Raw genomic sequence first — 14,321 nt, 5'->3', positions numbered from 1 at the left:
TCGTTTTAGCTTATGAGCAACTCAGACGGAAACCGAGCGGCGGACTCGGAAAGGATGCGTTGAAACGAGATCAGGTTCACAACGTCCCAGATGCGCAACTTCTGCATCCAAATTTCATTCAGAGACTAGCAGAGACGAAATTGCGGGACGAATGTTCAATGGCACAGTCATTCGAAGAGTCACGGCGGAGCAATAATTTCGTGGCTGGAGATCGGCCGTCGGCATTTGACGCAGGGACTGTGGAGTGATCTCAGGCACGGCACGTGCAGAACGACAACAACGACATGATCGAGAAGGGAGCTTTCAATGTTCAAGGTCGATAGCTTCAAATGCGCTTTTGAGAGTTCGCATATCTACAGACCTCTGCCTCTTTCGAGTCTACAGAATCATGGACGCCAACGCAGGGCTTTCCCCTGCTGCCCTCAAACGCCGACAGCAGGTATCTTTCCCTCATTAGCCCCGGCGCCCACCACAGCCTGTAATCGCGAGCAGTAGAACGGAAAAATATGACAATTCAGGCATGCGCAGGCCGTATCTACCACTGAGTGGCGGGGGCGTCTGCGGTAGCCTCTCCAGGCGCATCAGCAGCCCAGCCCTGGTTGCCGGTCTCGACTGGAGCACTGGCAGCAGCCCAGTCGGCACCCTCAGCGTCCCAAGTCGAAGCCGCGGCAGCACCACCAGTACCACTGGCAGCGGCGAAGGCGCTAGAGCCAGCGTTGCCAACCTCCCACTCGTTGTTGAATCCGCTCTCGACGGCAGCTGGGCCAACCTCGTCCGCACCTGGGACCTTGCTCTCCTCTTGACCAGCGCTATCCTTGTTCTCCTCGGCCTCTGGGTCGCGGTAGAAGTACAGATCGGTCATGACATCCCACTCGGCCTCACGGCTGGCGAGAGTGCCACGGAGACGGAGGACCTCACGGGCGAGCATCCACCAGACAAGACCAATGGCGTGACGACCCTTGTTGTTGGTTGGGATGGCCACGTCGACGTACTCGGTGGGCGAGTCGGTGTCAGTGAGGGCGATGACGGGGATGTTGACGTAGGAAGCCTCCTTGATGGCCTGGGCGTCGGTGCGCGGGTCGGTCACGATGATCAGGCGTGGCTCCTTGAAAGAGCGGGTGATGTAGTTCGTGAAGTTACCGGGGGTGAAGCGACCAGCGATGGGAGAGGCACCGGTGTGGGCAGCGAACTTGAGGACAGCACGCTGGCCGTATGGACGGGCAGAGATGACGGCAACGTCGGCTGGGTTGTCAATGGCGACGATGATGCGAGCTGCGAGGACGATCTTCTCCCTGCGACATGTGTTAGTGGGGTTCAGAGAGATGTTTCGAAGTCGTGCAAAATGCGCTGAAAAGCCATGTGCTTTCGCTGTCGTGCGCATTATGTAGACATGGTGAAGTAGAGCTTGACATACCAGGTCTTGCCAATGTTGATGACATTGACGCCGTCTGGGCGAGTCTTCCACAGGTATGGCTCCATGTGGACTTGGAGGTTCTTTGCGCCGATGTGGCACTGGGCGGACAGCAGCATCTCGATGTCCTGAGCACTGGCGTTGAACGCCGGGGGAAGGTTCTTTGCGGCCATCTTCGCGGTGGTGGTGGTGAAGGAGAGGCGATGGTCGAAGATGTGTTTGGTGCTGCGGCGGCGGGCAGTCTCGAATTCAGCAGCGAAATTCCCAAGTGCATGCTCGGAAGCTGCCGCAGCGATCTGCCACGTCGGGCTTGGCGCTCTCCTCCGAGCCCAGACGACTTCCAATGCGAGTAGAAAGTTGACATCCATCACATACCAGCCATGCCGCCGCGAATACCAGTCCTGCAGTGCCTGCGGCCGCAGAGCAGTATGTTGTGAAGGTGCAGAGACTGAATGCCCATGCTGATATAGAAACAGCATCATCCGCATCATGCACCTCACGTGCCTTTGCGACCACTCCCTCATCACGAGCATCAACCGTAACGCAGAGGAGAAAACACCGCGATCCTTACGCCATTGCACAGGCAAAAGCTCGCAAGGCTGCGAACATGAGCAGACAGGAAGTCCTGAAGAAAGAGCGAGCAGCAGTGTTAGGAGATCCGGTCCGGGGTGAAACAACTCCTTTCGTACGATCTTTCGATACAGCTCTACCTCCAGAACCCTCACCTGCTGCTGCCGCCACGAAGGGTCGAACCGATGAGTCACCATCAGAGGACGCACCTGGGCCGCGTGTGGATTCGGACAATCACCTCAACTTTTTCCTCTCGAAGGATGAGCTGGAGGGCAACGTTCAAAGAAGCAAGTGGCTGACACAGCCGCTTCCGGAGGATGTTAAGGAAGAGGCAGATCAACAACAGAGGCTAGAAGAGCGCGGTGAGCGTGATTCTTTCAGCGATAGGAAGTCGTCTTCGGGGCTCAGCGCGCAACATCAAGCGGAGATTCACTCTTTGCTGAGCGGCATGGAAGATTCATCAGCTCAGGAACCTCGCGATTCATGGTTTGACTCGGCACGACGCATATCGGACTTCACGAGCACGCATGCATCACGAGAAGAGAGGCTCAAGGAGGAGCATGAAACTGCCGAGGAAGCGCTGAAGCGTATCTCGAGTCTTTCCCTCGGCAACAGCAAAGATCGCATTCGTGTCAACATTCAAAGATGCGTCGATGTATTCGGTCGACATAACACCGATTCCACGCTACCGCCACGGCCGCGATCCGCCGACACCATTCAGGAGCAGGATAAGTTCCCTCGCGTTGGGAAAGACACGGGCAGTAGTGAGGTTCAGATTGCCATCCTCACGGCGAAGATTCGCACGTTGGCGGACACTCTAGAGTTGCGAGGACACCCGGACAAGATGAACAAGCGTAACCTGAGGTTGCTGGTTCACAGGCGCGCGAAATTACTGAACTACCTGCGAAGGAAGGAGAGGGGTGGTCCGAGATGGCAGCATCTCATTGAAAAGCTAGGTCTCACCGAAGGTACCTGGAAGGGAGAGATCAGTCTGTAAAAGATTGTTTCAATTTCCCTGCATCATTGCATAGCGATGGGAGCGGTCACAGCGAGTAGCTGACGGAGCATGTAGAAGTGTACAAATATTTACTCCTTCTTGCACCCCTTTGTATACGGGGCATCGACCAATACTCTCGATGACTGCTCTTCTCAGTCGCAGTGAGCACATGCAATGGCACTATAACCGTCTTGGCAGAGATCTATCCCCGCAGATCGCTTGAGGGCTTCGGACGTCTTCAACCGCACGATTTGCTGCGGAGAAAAGCAGCATCACGACACCACCTGCATGAAATGAACAACAAGACTCCGGCAGATGCGCTTGCCTGCGTCGTATACAACAGTCAAGCGGGGAAGGTAGCATGGCGGTCGTCGAAGATGCAGTACAAATACCCGTCGTTTCCAAGCTGGTAGGCGAACCGACCGCCTTCTCGACACTGTTGCGCGAATACATGTCGATGGCAAAGATGGCTTTACTGAAGGCTCTATACACTATCCTGCTGCTGCCTTCGTTGAGTGCCGGACTGGTGACCAAGACAGACAATGAATCCGCGGCTCCGGTCGTCACAATCAAGAATGGAACCTACGAAGGTCGATATGAGCCGGCTTATGGGACTGACTACTTCCTGGGCATACCCTACGCTCAACCTCCTGTTGGTACGTTCGAGATATTGAGCTTGACCGTGAATCTCTTCCTGATTCCAACCAGGAAACCTTCGCTTCCGCACGCCTCAATCTCTCAACACATCGTGGTCCGGAAGTCGAAATGCCACCGAGTATGGCTACGAATGCATCGGCTATGGTCGAGATACCTGGAGTCAGGGAAACTATGTGTCTGAGGATTGCTTGACTCTGAATGTTGTCCGCCCCAAAGACGCTGGCGAAGGTCTTCCTGTCCTGGTTTGGATCCACGGTGGTGGTCTGGTCATGGGTGGATCGGCGGACCGTCGATATAATCAGTCCTTTATCGTTCAAGAGTCGGTCAAGGCGGGCACGCCTGTCATCGCCGTCTCGATCAATTATCGCCTGAGTTCGTGGGGTTTCCTTTACGGGAAGGAGATCCAGGAGAGTGGGAACACGATGCTTGGATTTCGAGATCAGCGGCTTGCCCTCCATTGGGTGCGGGAGAACATCGCTGCATTTGGAGGTGATCCCTCACGAGTTACTATCCAAGGTGAAAGCTCAGGAGGGACATCTGTTGCAGCACAACTTCTGGCGTACAACGGACGGGACGATAAGCTGTTCGCTGGAGCCATCGCACAATCAGGAAACATCGCTGGCCTCGGAGCATATCCCACCGTCGAAGACTGGGAACCCGTCATCGCCAACATCTCCCGCGGTGTCGGCTGCAACAACACCACTAGAAGTGTTCTCGACTGCCTACGAACAATCCCCACCGACAAACTGAACAGCGTCCTCAACTCCACCCTCACAAGCGGAGCATCCTTCGGCTTCGTCGTCGACAACGACCTCATCGTCGCCCCAGCCTCCTCACAGCTCGAAAAAGGCGCCTTCGTCAAAGTCCCCTACATCGTCGGCGTCAACAGCGACGAAGGCACAGGTTTCAGCCGCCCGGTCAACACCACAGCCCAGCTCCTGCAAGGCCTCACGGCTCAAGGCTACGACAATGCCACCGCCCAAGACTTGTCCATCCTATACCCCGATATCCCAGACATAGGCATCCCCGCCACGCTCCCCGGTCGTCCCAACGCGACGATCGGATCGCAGTTCAAGCGGACGTCGGCAATGTACGGCGACATGTCCATGACCGCGCCGCGGAGACTCTCAGCGCAGATGTGGACGAAACACGGCGTCCCAGCCTACTCGTATCGTTTCAACGTCCTGGTACAGTCTCTTCCACCTCCTCAATCTAACATCCACTAACCTCTCCTCCAAGGTCAACGGCATCTCCTACATCTTCGGCGCCGTGCACTTCCAAGAAGTCGCCTTCGTCTTCCACAACACCGAGGGCTACGGATACCCGCAGAACGGCAACCCCAGCCCCCTGGGCGGGCCGGAGAGGGCCAAGTACCTCCGAGTCGCGAAGCTCATGACGCGCATGTGGATTAGTTTTGTGAATTTCGGGGATCCGAATCGAGGGGTTGGTGATCGTAAGTCTATCATACATACATACATCATTTGGTACATGTATGTTCTTGTGCTGACTTAGGGGGATGTTATAGTCGAAGCAACCCACTGGCCAGTCTATACGCTGGAGAACCCGCGACAGTTCGTCTTCGAGCAGAATGTCACCTCGCATGCGGAGAGCGACTGGTACCGAGCCGAAGGGATCCAGTACATCTCCGACCTCATTCTGTCGAGACGAGGGACGGAGTGCAGTGGGATCGAAGCATGCAGGAACAATGCTTGGCAATAATAGCACAAACAGAAAAGGAGACCCGCCAAAGCCAAACTCTCTACAGACCGTACACAATGTCTCCGTTCTTCGTAGTATACTAAATTAAACCCCAAAAAGCAAAGCATAGCCACCACCACCATAATCTCCCTCCCACCCAAAAGGAACACAAACCCAAGAGTTTGCGAGAAAAGTTAAGTCTACCCGCAACGATTGGCCCGCCCAACAGCTGAAAACATTCACCCAATTCTACCGACCTTCAGCCGAGTCCGTGACCGCACAGGCCACATCCATCCTCCTCCACTCCCACCACTCGACTGCTGCCATTTTCCGCGCGCAAACGCTAATTCTTGTCGTCGGACTTACTGCTTGTTTGCATACCGAATACGCAGGGGGTCGTGATCCTACCCGCCCTGCCGAATGTTTATGCATAGTGTAGCATATCTGCTAAACCACCGCGAAGTCGGTGCGAGCCAAGCGAAATGCCGGGGATTCGCCGAATGCGTGTAGACGAGCATGTGGGTCCGTGCCTGCGCTGCCATACAAGCTGCTGTGTAACCTGAGAGGGGGCGGATAGACTCTGCGGTTTGTCTCCTACAAAAGCGAAGTGCAGGCCCGTCTGCTGGTTTGTTGCGAAGACGCTCTTTTTTTCCCATTCATCTCGTCGGCCGTCCACGTTTCCGAATCCTCTACGAACCACCACCACAGTCGTTACCCTCTCGACCCGTCCATACGAACAAGATGGTCAATAGTCAAGTCGTTGTCCTCGGCGTTGTCGCGGCAGCTGGGGTCTCTGTGCTTGTTGGATACGCGGTGACGCGCTTCTACTTCACCGATCCTCCGAGGCAGAATGTCGATGGCGCGAACGGCGAGTTCAGTCAGGCGGCGTACATGCGGGATGTGCGGTTGAGGAATCAGGACTCCATCGCGGCTGTCATGGGTCTTGGTCGGCGAGATATAGTATGTCCTCGCCTGGGATGAGTCTGCAGGGCGAAGCTGACAAGAGATCCAGAAAGCAGCACAAGATAGGGTACAATCAGGCTACTCCTGAGCTCTGAGATGATGAGGTGGTGAGTTGAGCATAGATCCAACTTGCTCTTATTATAAACGTTGGCTGACGAAGTCCAGTGGATGGGCCACCCTCCGCGAACCACCATTCCATCTCATACCGGATAGTCCTCAACCAACTTGGTGCGCCGGCCGGCCGCATCATACGAATGACGAGTAACACGGATCTCGAAACGACTGGCAGGCTCATTCATCAAGATCTCGAGATTTTGAACTCTCTTTGATTCAGCGGGCAGGATGGAGTCATCGATGGGCGGAGATTGACTGGCGTTTCGGGAAGACCCAGGCGGGGTGGGATATGAGTAGAGGTCTTCTTCCTCAATGGCAATGATGCGATTGACGAATTCGGCGACTGAGGTAGCGCCGTGCATGGACTCTTTCAAGGGGGCCTGGTGCATATCAGCGATTGTTGCTACGACATGGGAGGTATTTCTTACTTTGTGCATAAGCTCGACAGCTCTCCTACGCAGTGAAGGAACACGGCACTTGGTTGCGACGAAATAAAGATGTGGCATTACACCAGCTTCCAGAGTCTGTCAGAATTGTCAGCAAGGGCTTGAGAGGTATAAGTTGTCAGATGGCAAGAGTATGGTCGTTGGTAGGTGTGGTGAAACGAGCCGCATGTTTAAGGTCGAACGTGGGCCACTTACAAATGTCGGTCTATCAGGCTTGCATCTCGTAAAGATGTCTGCTAGGCGCAGGATCTCTTCAAACTTTTCTGCAAACTGATCAAAAGCCATCTCGAAGGGCGAGAGGCAAGCATCGAGCCAAACCATGAAGATGTGGCACTGCATTAGTAGATTGGCGTTTGTCTCGTCTTCGACCTGGCAGAATGGCGTCTTCTTGAAAGCGTCGTGCCATTGCAAAAGTCGTTCTCGTAGAGTCGATTGCCGTCCAAGTATCTCATCCGATGGGCTGATAGGCGTAGAATAGTCAGGTGGTGGCATCCGCACGGCTCCAGATCCATTCTTCAATCCCATGTCGGTCGCTACGGCCGAGTCGTCCACGCAGCCATAATACAGCCGACTAACGCCCTTGTTGATGCCTACAACATCGCCTGGTCGTACTGCTCTTGTGGGATAATCATCGACGAAATTGGTAGGTGGGAGATTGGCGCCAGGTCCAACGCTGAATTCTGCGGCTGCGCGAATACAATCATGGACCTCGGTTGTCAACGCGTATAGTGACGTGCGTGCGTGGAGGATATCGCTGAAGCCTTCCTCCGTATTGACATCGGTGAGATCAGCCGGAACTTCGACTCTTCCAGAATGGCCAAAAAGTGCCGTTTGCAGACCGAATCGAGCAAACATGAGCCTCAGATTCAGAAACAAGGCAGTGTCTGTGTCACCATTGGGTTCGTATTGGCTATGGATGGTCAGTACAGTAGGCTGGAGAACTTGCAGAATCTTGTTCTTCATGAACGTACCTTAAAAGCTTGATGCCTTGGGTGAAGAGCCCCAACGCTCCAAAGACATGATCACGAATGACCTCTGTACATATAAAGAGCGTGCACGTAAGCAAGGCCAGTAGAGGAGTCGCTGTCCCTTCGTCCATCCGCTCCTTGAACCGGCTGATGGCACGGTTGTAGTGCATCAAAGCAGTCACATGAAATTCGTCTATTGGTGGTTTTGAGAACGCCGGGTGTGCAATATTGACCACGCCATTCTGAAACTTGGGATCTGTCGATATCTCTGGGTCTCCGGGAGGGTAGAAGCTTTTCATGAATTGTGGATGTTCGTAGAGAATGGAAATCGCAAGAAGAGCATCCAGAACGATGGGCTCGGACTGAGCGACCTGGAGGACTTGACCGCACCAAAAGTCCTTGTCCAGAGCCCCGGCCATACGAGGGGCCGTCCATGAGAGGAAATAGTCGAAAGTTCGTCGTTCGTTTTCTTGCAATCCAAGTGTTTGGGACAGCCGTTGGCCGATGAGAGAGCGACTCGTCTTGCTGATCGTGATGGGAGACGCCCTATTCATGTACCCGCCACATGTCCTACCACCGTTGATGCAATTCCGGCATTCAGGATGAGTCTCGTCACATTTTATCCTGCGGGATTTGCAGGTAGTGCATCCTGATCTCGACTTCTTGCTGGCAATTCTTCCATTCCGTTTCCTCGCCTCAAGGATGTTGGCCGCAGCGGCAGCCTGCCAAGTGAGTTCGCCCATCTTCAAGCCCACGCCTCCAGGTTGCACGCATCTTGAGCCAGGGTTGTGGAAGGGGTGCGGTGCCTGGACTCTCGTTCCTGCGTTCAGAAACAGAATAGGGCGGGCGGGAAGGCAAGACGTGTGGTCGCCCTTGCGGCGCGTTACGCTGACACCCGCTAGCGCCTCTCCAATCACGGCCACTGCTTCTCCCAACCAATAATCACGTGACTGTCACCTCGGCGCGTCACGAAGACACCCGTTAGCGCCATCCCAATCACGATTGTTACCGCGCGAATCGACATCCTCCTTTCCCGCCCGCCATTGAACCATCTTTCTCAACTTCCACAACATGCAATGCTAACAACAAAGCGGCCGACGCCGACGACTGTCCTTTACACCGTGTCGACGCGCTCGCCTGCGAAGACGATAGCGGCACGGCTATCCCACTATGCCTTCATCCTCCTACGCGTTGTTGTAGGGATTTGCGTGGCTACGGTGCTGCTACACGAGTTCAGCAACCCATCTCCATACATCAATGGCCTTTCCGCTCTAGCATGGCTCGAGAACGCCATTCTGACATCACCAACTGTCCAGCTGGCCTCCCTGCTGGTATCGAACTTGACGTTCCTCTGGCGGATGCTCATCTGTGCCGCGATCACATGGCTCATCTTCCGCAAAGGCTACACCGAGGAATCTTTGCTGGTGATCCGCGGATTGGGAGTGCAAACGAGCACAAGTAGCCCGAGCTATCTCTGGACGAGTTCGACGAGGTTCATTCCGACGAGTTCGATTCAGGACATCTTCATTCATGAGGCTTTCAAGGGCTTTGAAGTGAGGTTCTACTTGGCTATTGTGGTGGAGGGTGAGGAAGACGTCGTGGTCGTGTTTCCGGTATGGAGCATTTTCAATACCAATGCTTACCTGGGGCTAATCTGAATGGCAGGGCATACTGCCACGACGAGAGACTCTGGAACAAGTTTGGAGAGGCGCCAGGGCTTGTCTATACGAACCCAAGTCTTGACAGATCCCTTGAACATGCGACAGCCCGGATGACTTTAATCACCCATATCTGTATCATTGGGCGACCTCGCAGCACCGGTCAAGCCTTTTCGTGCCGCATACCGAGCATTGACGACATCTGGTGGTTCCATCCGCTCGCGCTGCATGACGGGCACATAGTCACCTACCGTTCGTGGCTTCTCACTTCCATCAAAGACACGATCGCTGCTCTCTTGTCCGTTACAAGTCGCCAGATGATCCAGCTGGATCGAAGGACCCTGCCTCGACACGACATCCATCAGACTCCAAGCAAGGACTTCATCCATCTTCCTCTTCCGCCAAAGAGACCACAGCTCATCCATGATACCGTTTCGACCATGCTTGCCGTCCTCGATACCGGTCGTTGAACGCTTCGACTGATCGCGGCCGCCCATCTCGTCGCCGACGTACACCCAGTCGAGCGCATCAACATAGCCTTGATCTGAGCTTCCACTACCATCGGCGTGGTCTCCATTCGCGAGCTTCTCGGGGTCTGGGAATATGCAATCCCAAAGTACGAGCGGGATGTCGCTCGCCATCTCATACACCGGCCTCGCGGGTGTTCTGTGGACATCGAGCAGTTCATCCACTATGCTTGGCTTCTCATAGCCCTGACCTACCAGGAATAGGACTGCGACCAAATGCCGGACCTGATGCCAGAGGAAGGCACTCCCGCGGACTTCGAAGTAGTAAAGCTTGGGCGATGCCGTGCCGACCGCTGTATTTTGTGCCTCCTGGCTCGGATCCACCTCGTAAATACCAGCATGAAATATTCGCCGCTCCCAGCTGGTAATCTGCTTGCTGGGATCGATCTTGCACAGATTCCGAAAATCATTCAGACCCTCGTACTTCTTGGCCGCCTCGTTCATGGCCTCGATGTCAAGCCATCCCTCCCCCGTTCGACCCGCTGCAGACGATTGAGGCCCACTACCTGGTAATGGTATGTACGCAGGATTTGTGAAGAAGTAGCGATACCGCCTCTCCTTGCAATTGAAACGCGCAGAGAAATCTTGGGGTGGAGAGGGACACCATGCGAGGACACGGATGTCGGGAGGCAGGACTCGATTGATGAGTTGGATATAAGGTAGCTCGTCGCGTACAGGATCAAACGCCTTTGTGGCAGGTCTCTCTGCATCCTCTGCATCCTGAGTGTCCGTCATCTCCTCATCCCCACCTCCACCCTCAACCACACCCCTATCCCTCGGCCTCGCACTCCTCACCCTCACGCCCACCACCTGCCCAAACGCACTCACCCCCCGATCCGTCCTCCCACATTTACTATACTCGCACCCCTCCCACGAAACATCCTCCTCGACCCTCTGCCCCTCCCTCCACCGCGGAAAAATGAGTTTCGTCTTCCTCAGCGCCTTCCACAGCTCTTCCTCGATCGTGGGCAACGGCGTCGTGTTATTGCTATGATGCTCGAAGCCGTTGTAGTTGCCGCCCAGGTAGGCGAATTTGAGCGCGATGAGGCGCGTGGTGTATTTGGAGGGGTCGAAGGGTTTGGGTTTTTTCAGGGGTTTGGTTTTGGAGGATTTTGAGGCGGTGGTGGTGGTGGTGTTGAGGGCGCGGAGTTGGGTTTCGAGTTGGGTTACGCGGGCGATTAGGTCGTTCTGGGACCAGGTCGTGTAGTCTGGTTGGTGGGCCATGGCTCTGCGGTGGTTGGTGGGGGATTGGTGCAGTTTGCGGGTGCGAGGTGTTGGGAGGTTTGGGTGTGGTGTTCGAGGGGTTTCATCGGGTCTGAGGCATCGCGGTTTGAGTTGGTGGAGAGGGCGCAGCCTCATGGTATGGGGTGACCGATGAGCCGCATGTGCACTTTGAAGTTTCGAGGTTGAGTCGAAGCTTTGTGGTTGCCTGAGGCATCAGCGAACCTTCGCAACGTCGGCCAATGGGTCGGACCTCATACATCCTCTTACAACAACTCAAGGCTCGTTCGCCCATGTCTCTGCAGCAGGTGATGAAGCCATACCGCATCGTAAAATGTTCCCGCGGCCAGAATCAACGAACTCGGCGACGTGCTACATCCAATCGCCAGGATTCTTTCTTCCTCAAGCCTGTTCTCGCTGAAAATGAAACTCCCCCTTCAAGCAGAAGCTAGAAAAGCCGCAATATCGGACTTGTAGCAGACCTCAGTGGATGCATCCGGCGTCAGGCTCTAGCGACAGCTGCTTACGGATCTGATATTGCCGATGTACTGTATAGCGTAAAAACCCTGACCCCGCTCAGACGAGGAAGGAGCTGTCCTTGAACTTCATGTATCGACTACAGCAGAAAGAGTCTCGAACGATACTTTGCACTTTGATTGCGGATTCGAAGTGACATAGCTCAGCATGGCCGAGAGCACCAGACTACAGAGGATGAATCCACCACCTCCATCCAACAACATCGTCAAGGTCCGCGTGGTCGACACGACGGCTGTCTTGACTGTGAAGGCCGAATGCTTCCTGGATCCGACATTACCTGGCCATGATCTTCTGAGCATGACCGCAGTCGCCTTCCTGATCGAACATGAAGGTTTGGGCAAAAAGGCTATGTTCGATCTAGGCGTGCGGGAAGATTTTTGGAACTCACCACCTGCGGTTGCCAGGCGTATTGAGGCTGCGATTCCCGGTGTGAGGGTTGATCAGGATGTTACAGAAGTCTTGGATGAGGGTGGCTATAGTCTTGATAGCATTGGTGGATATGGTCCTGGTTCCAGATCCAAGTCTTTGGCTTACCATTGCTTGCAGATGATATTATCTGGTCACATTCTCACTGGGACCATACTGGTAGCACATTCTTGTTCCCCAAATCAACCAGGCTGGTGTATGGCAAAGGTACGGGCCCATTTCCAGGGTATCCCGAGGATCCAAACTCCCATCTCAACAGCGCCGACTTCGAAGGACGACCGCTGCTCAAAGTCGACTACACAGACCTACGTATAGGGCCATTTCCAGCGCACGACTTCTATGGTGACGGATCGTTATACCTCCTTGATTCTCCGGGACACTGGCCAGGACATCTCTGTGCTTTGGCTCGTACCACTCCAGATACATTCGTTTTCCTCGGTGGCGATATCTGCCACTTCGCGGGTGACTTTCGGCCGTCGACCGAAATGCCTTTGCCTAGCTATATCCCAGAAGACGTCTTCACTGTCAGCTCAACAAGCCAGACAGATATGAGCGCCGCACGCAAAAGGTATCCCATGCCTTGTCCATGCTCGGTGTTCACACATCACCATCCGCAAAAGACGTCTTCACCAGACATCGCACCCGAGTCAACGCCATTCTTCAAGCTGTCGAAGCATGAACACTCTTCATACAAAGACCCAGATGTTGCCGCCCAAACGGTACTGAAGATGCAAGAGTACTTTGACTCAGACCCAAACGTATTCGTATGCATAGCACATGATCCTTCACTGCTGGTTCACCTGCCGACCTTCAATCGTGAGCCCTCGCTTGATTTAAACGGGTGGAAGGAGAAGGGATGGAAGGAAAAATGTCATTGGGGGTGGCTGGGCGAGCTACCCAGATACGCCGGAGATGGGTCGTTGATAGGGCCTGGGATGCGAGAGAAGCCGATTGTGGAGGGAGTCTGGAGGGAAGGCAAGAGAGTGGATGCTTGATACAGCAGCATCGATAGTAGAAGCGACACGGTGATCGCCTGGAAGAAACGCTCAACAATGGCTCCCATTTGCTTGATTGCTGTGAGTATCAACCGGACGAACGCAAGTACTCGAGAGCCAGTACTCTTGGCAATAAGATACTGATAAGGCTTTCTTGGCCTGCCTGAAGGAACACTTCTGTTTCTCCACGCAACATTGACAGATCCGCCTGTCTCGTTCCTTGTTTGCGATTACGTACAAGTGGAGTAAGTTCACCTAGCAACCATTTGCGGCCAGCCAAGCCAGACCATGAGTACCGCAATGGTACCTCTAGTTCCTCGTAGGTACTTCTCTGTTATAAGGTCACGCTCTGCTACATCAAGCAAGTCGTTGACGAGTTGATAATGTGAGGTTGGCAGCTTAGCTCCGTCGAGGGATGCAGTTGCGCAAGCGTGAGGGATGAAGTGGAGATTAGAGTTTTACGGTTTGTGAGGCACAATCCCCGAAGTGGTCGGTCTGGAGATCCAGTGGCAAAGGGAAAACGGGCGTCGCATGCGTGTAGCAAAGGGGAAAATCATGCGGTGTGGCTGACTTGAGCCGCGGATTGATTTTGGACGTGTGGTTCCAATGGAAGGCGACTGCTCGTGCTTCTGATGAAGTGGATATCCGATGTCCGGGGAAAGGAGTTGCGCAAGGCTGATCCGCAGGAACGAGATGCTGGAGGAGTGCTAGTTGGAGTGTGTTTCTGTCTTTAGGCCAAGATTGCCGTGGCGAGGTAAGCTGCTTTTGACGAAAAGCAATACAAATGCTACACTTTGAAGATGAGTCGCGTGAGAACATGTCTTGCCGCGATGAGGATTTCTTGATTCTTCCTTATCGTGGGCGATTGTGGCGCCGTCGAATGCATTAGCGGGGACGAGCCGCGTGCCGGACTGCCATGTCCTGCTTGTGCTCTTTGCTTCTCAAATCTTCCCCAAACATTCGCACCCTCTGGCAAGGGAGGGGCCAGCAAAGCAGTTGGGTGATGACGACGACTGCTTCGTCCGCGACACAGGCAAGACACACGCGTGCAACTCACCACTCTCCTTTTCCCCGTTCTCACCACGCACCACTATCCTTGCACCAGCACCGCAAAACACATCTCTCGCTCCTTC

The 14,321-nt window shown here is 54.4% G+C and overlaps 8 protein-coding genes across 8 annotated transcripts; 5 read left to right on the top strand and 3 right to left on the bottom strand.

The window, feature by feature from the left end:
* Positions 1 to 535: 535 nt before the first annotated feature.
* Positions 536 to 1,584, bottom strand: M409DRAFT_20424 (uncharacterized protein; the record flags this gene model as incomplete). The annotated part of the gene is made up of 2 exons (XM_033805385.1): positions 536 to 1,292; positions 1,415 to 1,584. The coding sequence occupies 2 exons, from the start codon at positions 1,582 to 1,584 to the stop codon at positions 536 to 538; spliced, it is 927 nt and encodes a 308-aa protein (XP_033670090.1).
* A 207-nt stretch (positions 1,585 to 1,791) lies between these two features.
* Positions 1,792 to 2,978, top strand: M409DRAFT_64946 (uncharacterized protein; the record flags this gene model as incomplete). The annotated part of the gene is made up of 2 exons (XM_033816301.1): positions 1,792 to 1,837; positions 1,888 to 2,978. 2 exons carry the CDS (start codon positions 1,792 to 1,794, stop codon positions 2,976 to 2,978), a joined length of 1,137 nt encoding a protein of 378 aa, XP_033670089.1.
* Positions 2,979 to 3,444: 466 nt separating this feature from the next.
* On the top strand, positions 3,445 to 5,354 carry M409DRAFT_64945 (uncharacterized protein; the record flags this gene model as incomplete). The annotated part of the gene is made up of 4 exons (XM_033816300.1): positions 3,445 to 3,634; positions 3,687 to 4,822; positions 4,875 to 5,088; positions 5,161 to 5,354. 4 exons carry the CDS (start codon positions 3,445 to 3,447, stop codon positions 5,352 to 5,354), a joined length of 1,734 nt encoding a protein of 577 aa, XP_033670088.1.
* A 720-nt stretch (positions 5,355 to 6,074) lies between these two features.
* Positions 6,075 to 6,384, top strand: M409DRAFT_20421 (uncharacterized protein; the record flags this gene model as incomplete). The annotated part of the gene is made up of 2 exons (XM_033805384.1): positions 6,075 to 6,293; positions 6,346 to 6,384. 2 exons carry the CDS (start codon positions 6,075 to 6,077, stop codon positions 6,382 to 6,384), a joined length of 258 nt encoding a protein of 85 aa, XP_033670087.1.
* Positions 6,385 to 6,496: 112 nt separating this feature from the next.
* Positions 6,497 to 8,567, bottom strand: M409DRAFT_20420 (uncharacterized protein; the record flags this gene model as incomplete). Its single annotated transcript, XM_033805383.1, has 4 exons — positions 6,497 to 6,790; positions 6,839 to 6,934; positions 7,052 to 7,766; positions 7,828 to 8,567. The coding sequence occupies 4 exons, from the start codon at positions 8,565 to 8,567 to the stop codon at positions 6,497 to 6,499; spliced, it is 1,845 nt and encodes a 614-aa protein (XP_033670086.1).
* Positions 8,568 to 8,900: 333 nt separating this feature from the next.
* On the top strand, positions 8,901 to 9,567 carry M409DRAFT_64944 (uncharacterized protein; the record flags this gene model as incomplete). The annotated part of the gene is made up of 2 exons (XM_033816299.1): positions 8,901 to 9,437; positions 9,490 to 9,567. 2 exons carry the CDS (start codon positions 8,901 to 8,903, stop codon positions 9,565 to 9,567), a joined length of 615 nt encoding a protein of 204 aa, XP_033670085.1.
* A 34-nt stretch (positions 9,568 to 9,601) lies between these two features.
* On the bottom strand, positions 9,602 to 11,233 carry M409DRAFT_20418 (uncharacterized protein; the record flags this gene model as incomplete). Its single annotated transcript, XM_033805382.1, has 1 exon — positions 9,602 to 11,233. The coding sequence occupies one exon, from the start codon at positions 11,231 to 11,233 to the stop codon at positions 9,602 to 9,604; it is 1,632 nt and encodes a 543-aa protein (XP_033670084.1).
* A 681-nt stretch (positions 11,234 to 11,914) lies between these two features.
* Positions 11,915 to 13,188, top strand: M409DRAFT_64942 (uncharacterized protein; the record flags this gene model as incomplete). Its single annotated transcript, XM_033816298.1, has 2 exons — positions 11,915 to 12,260; positions 12,314 to 13,188. 2 exons carry the CDS (start codon positions 11,915 to 11,917, stop codon positions 13,186 to 13,188), a joined length of 1,221 nt encoding a protein of 406 aa, XP_033670083.1.
* Between the last annotated feature and the right edge of the window lie 1,133 nt (positions 13,189 to 14,321).

Source organism: Zasmidium cellare (genome assembly GCF_010093935.1).
Source record: "Zasmidium cellare ATCC 36951 unplaced genomic scaffold M409scaffold_10, whole genome shotgun sequence".
NCBI lineage: Eukaryota > Fungi > Ascomycota > Dothideomycetes > Mycosphaerellales > Mycosphaerellaceae > Zasmidium > Zasmidium cellare.
Note: the sequence above shows the minus strand (reverse complement) of the source record. Positions and strands in the feature narration are given on the sequence as shown.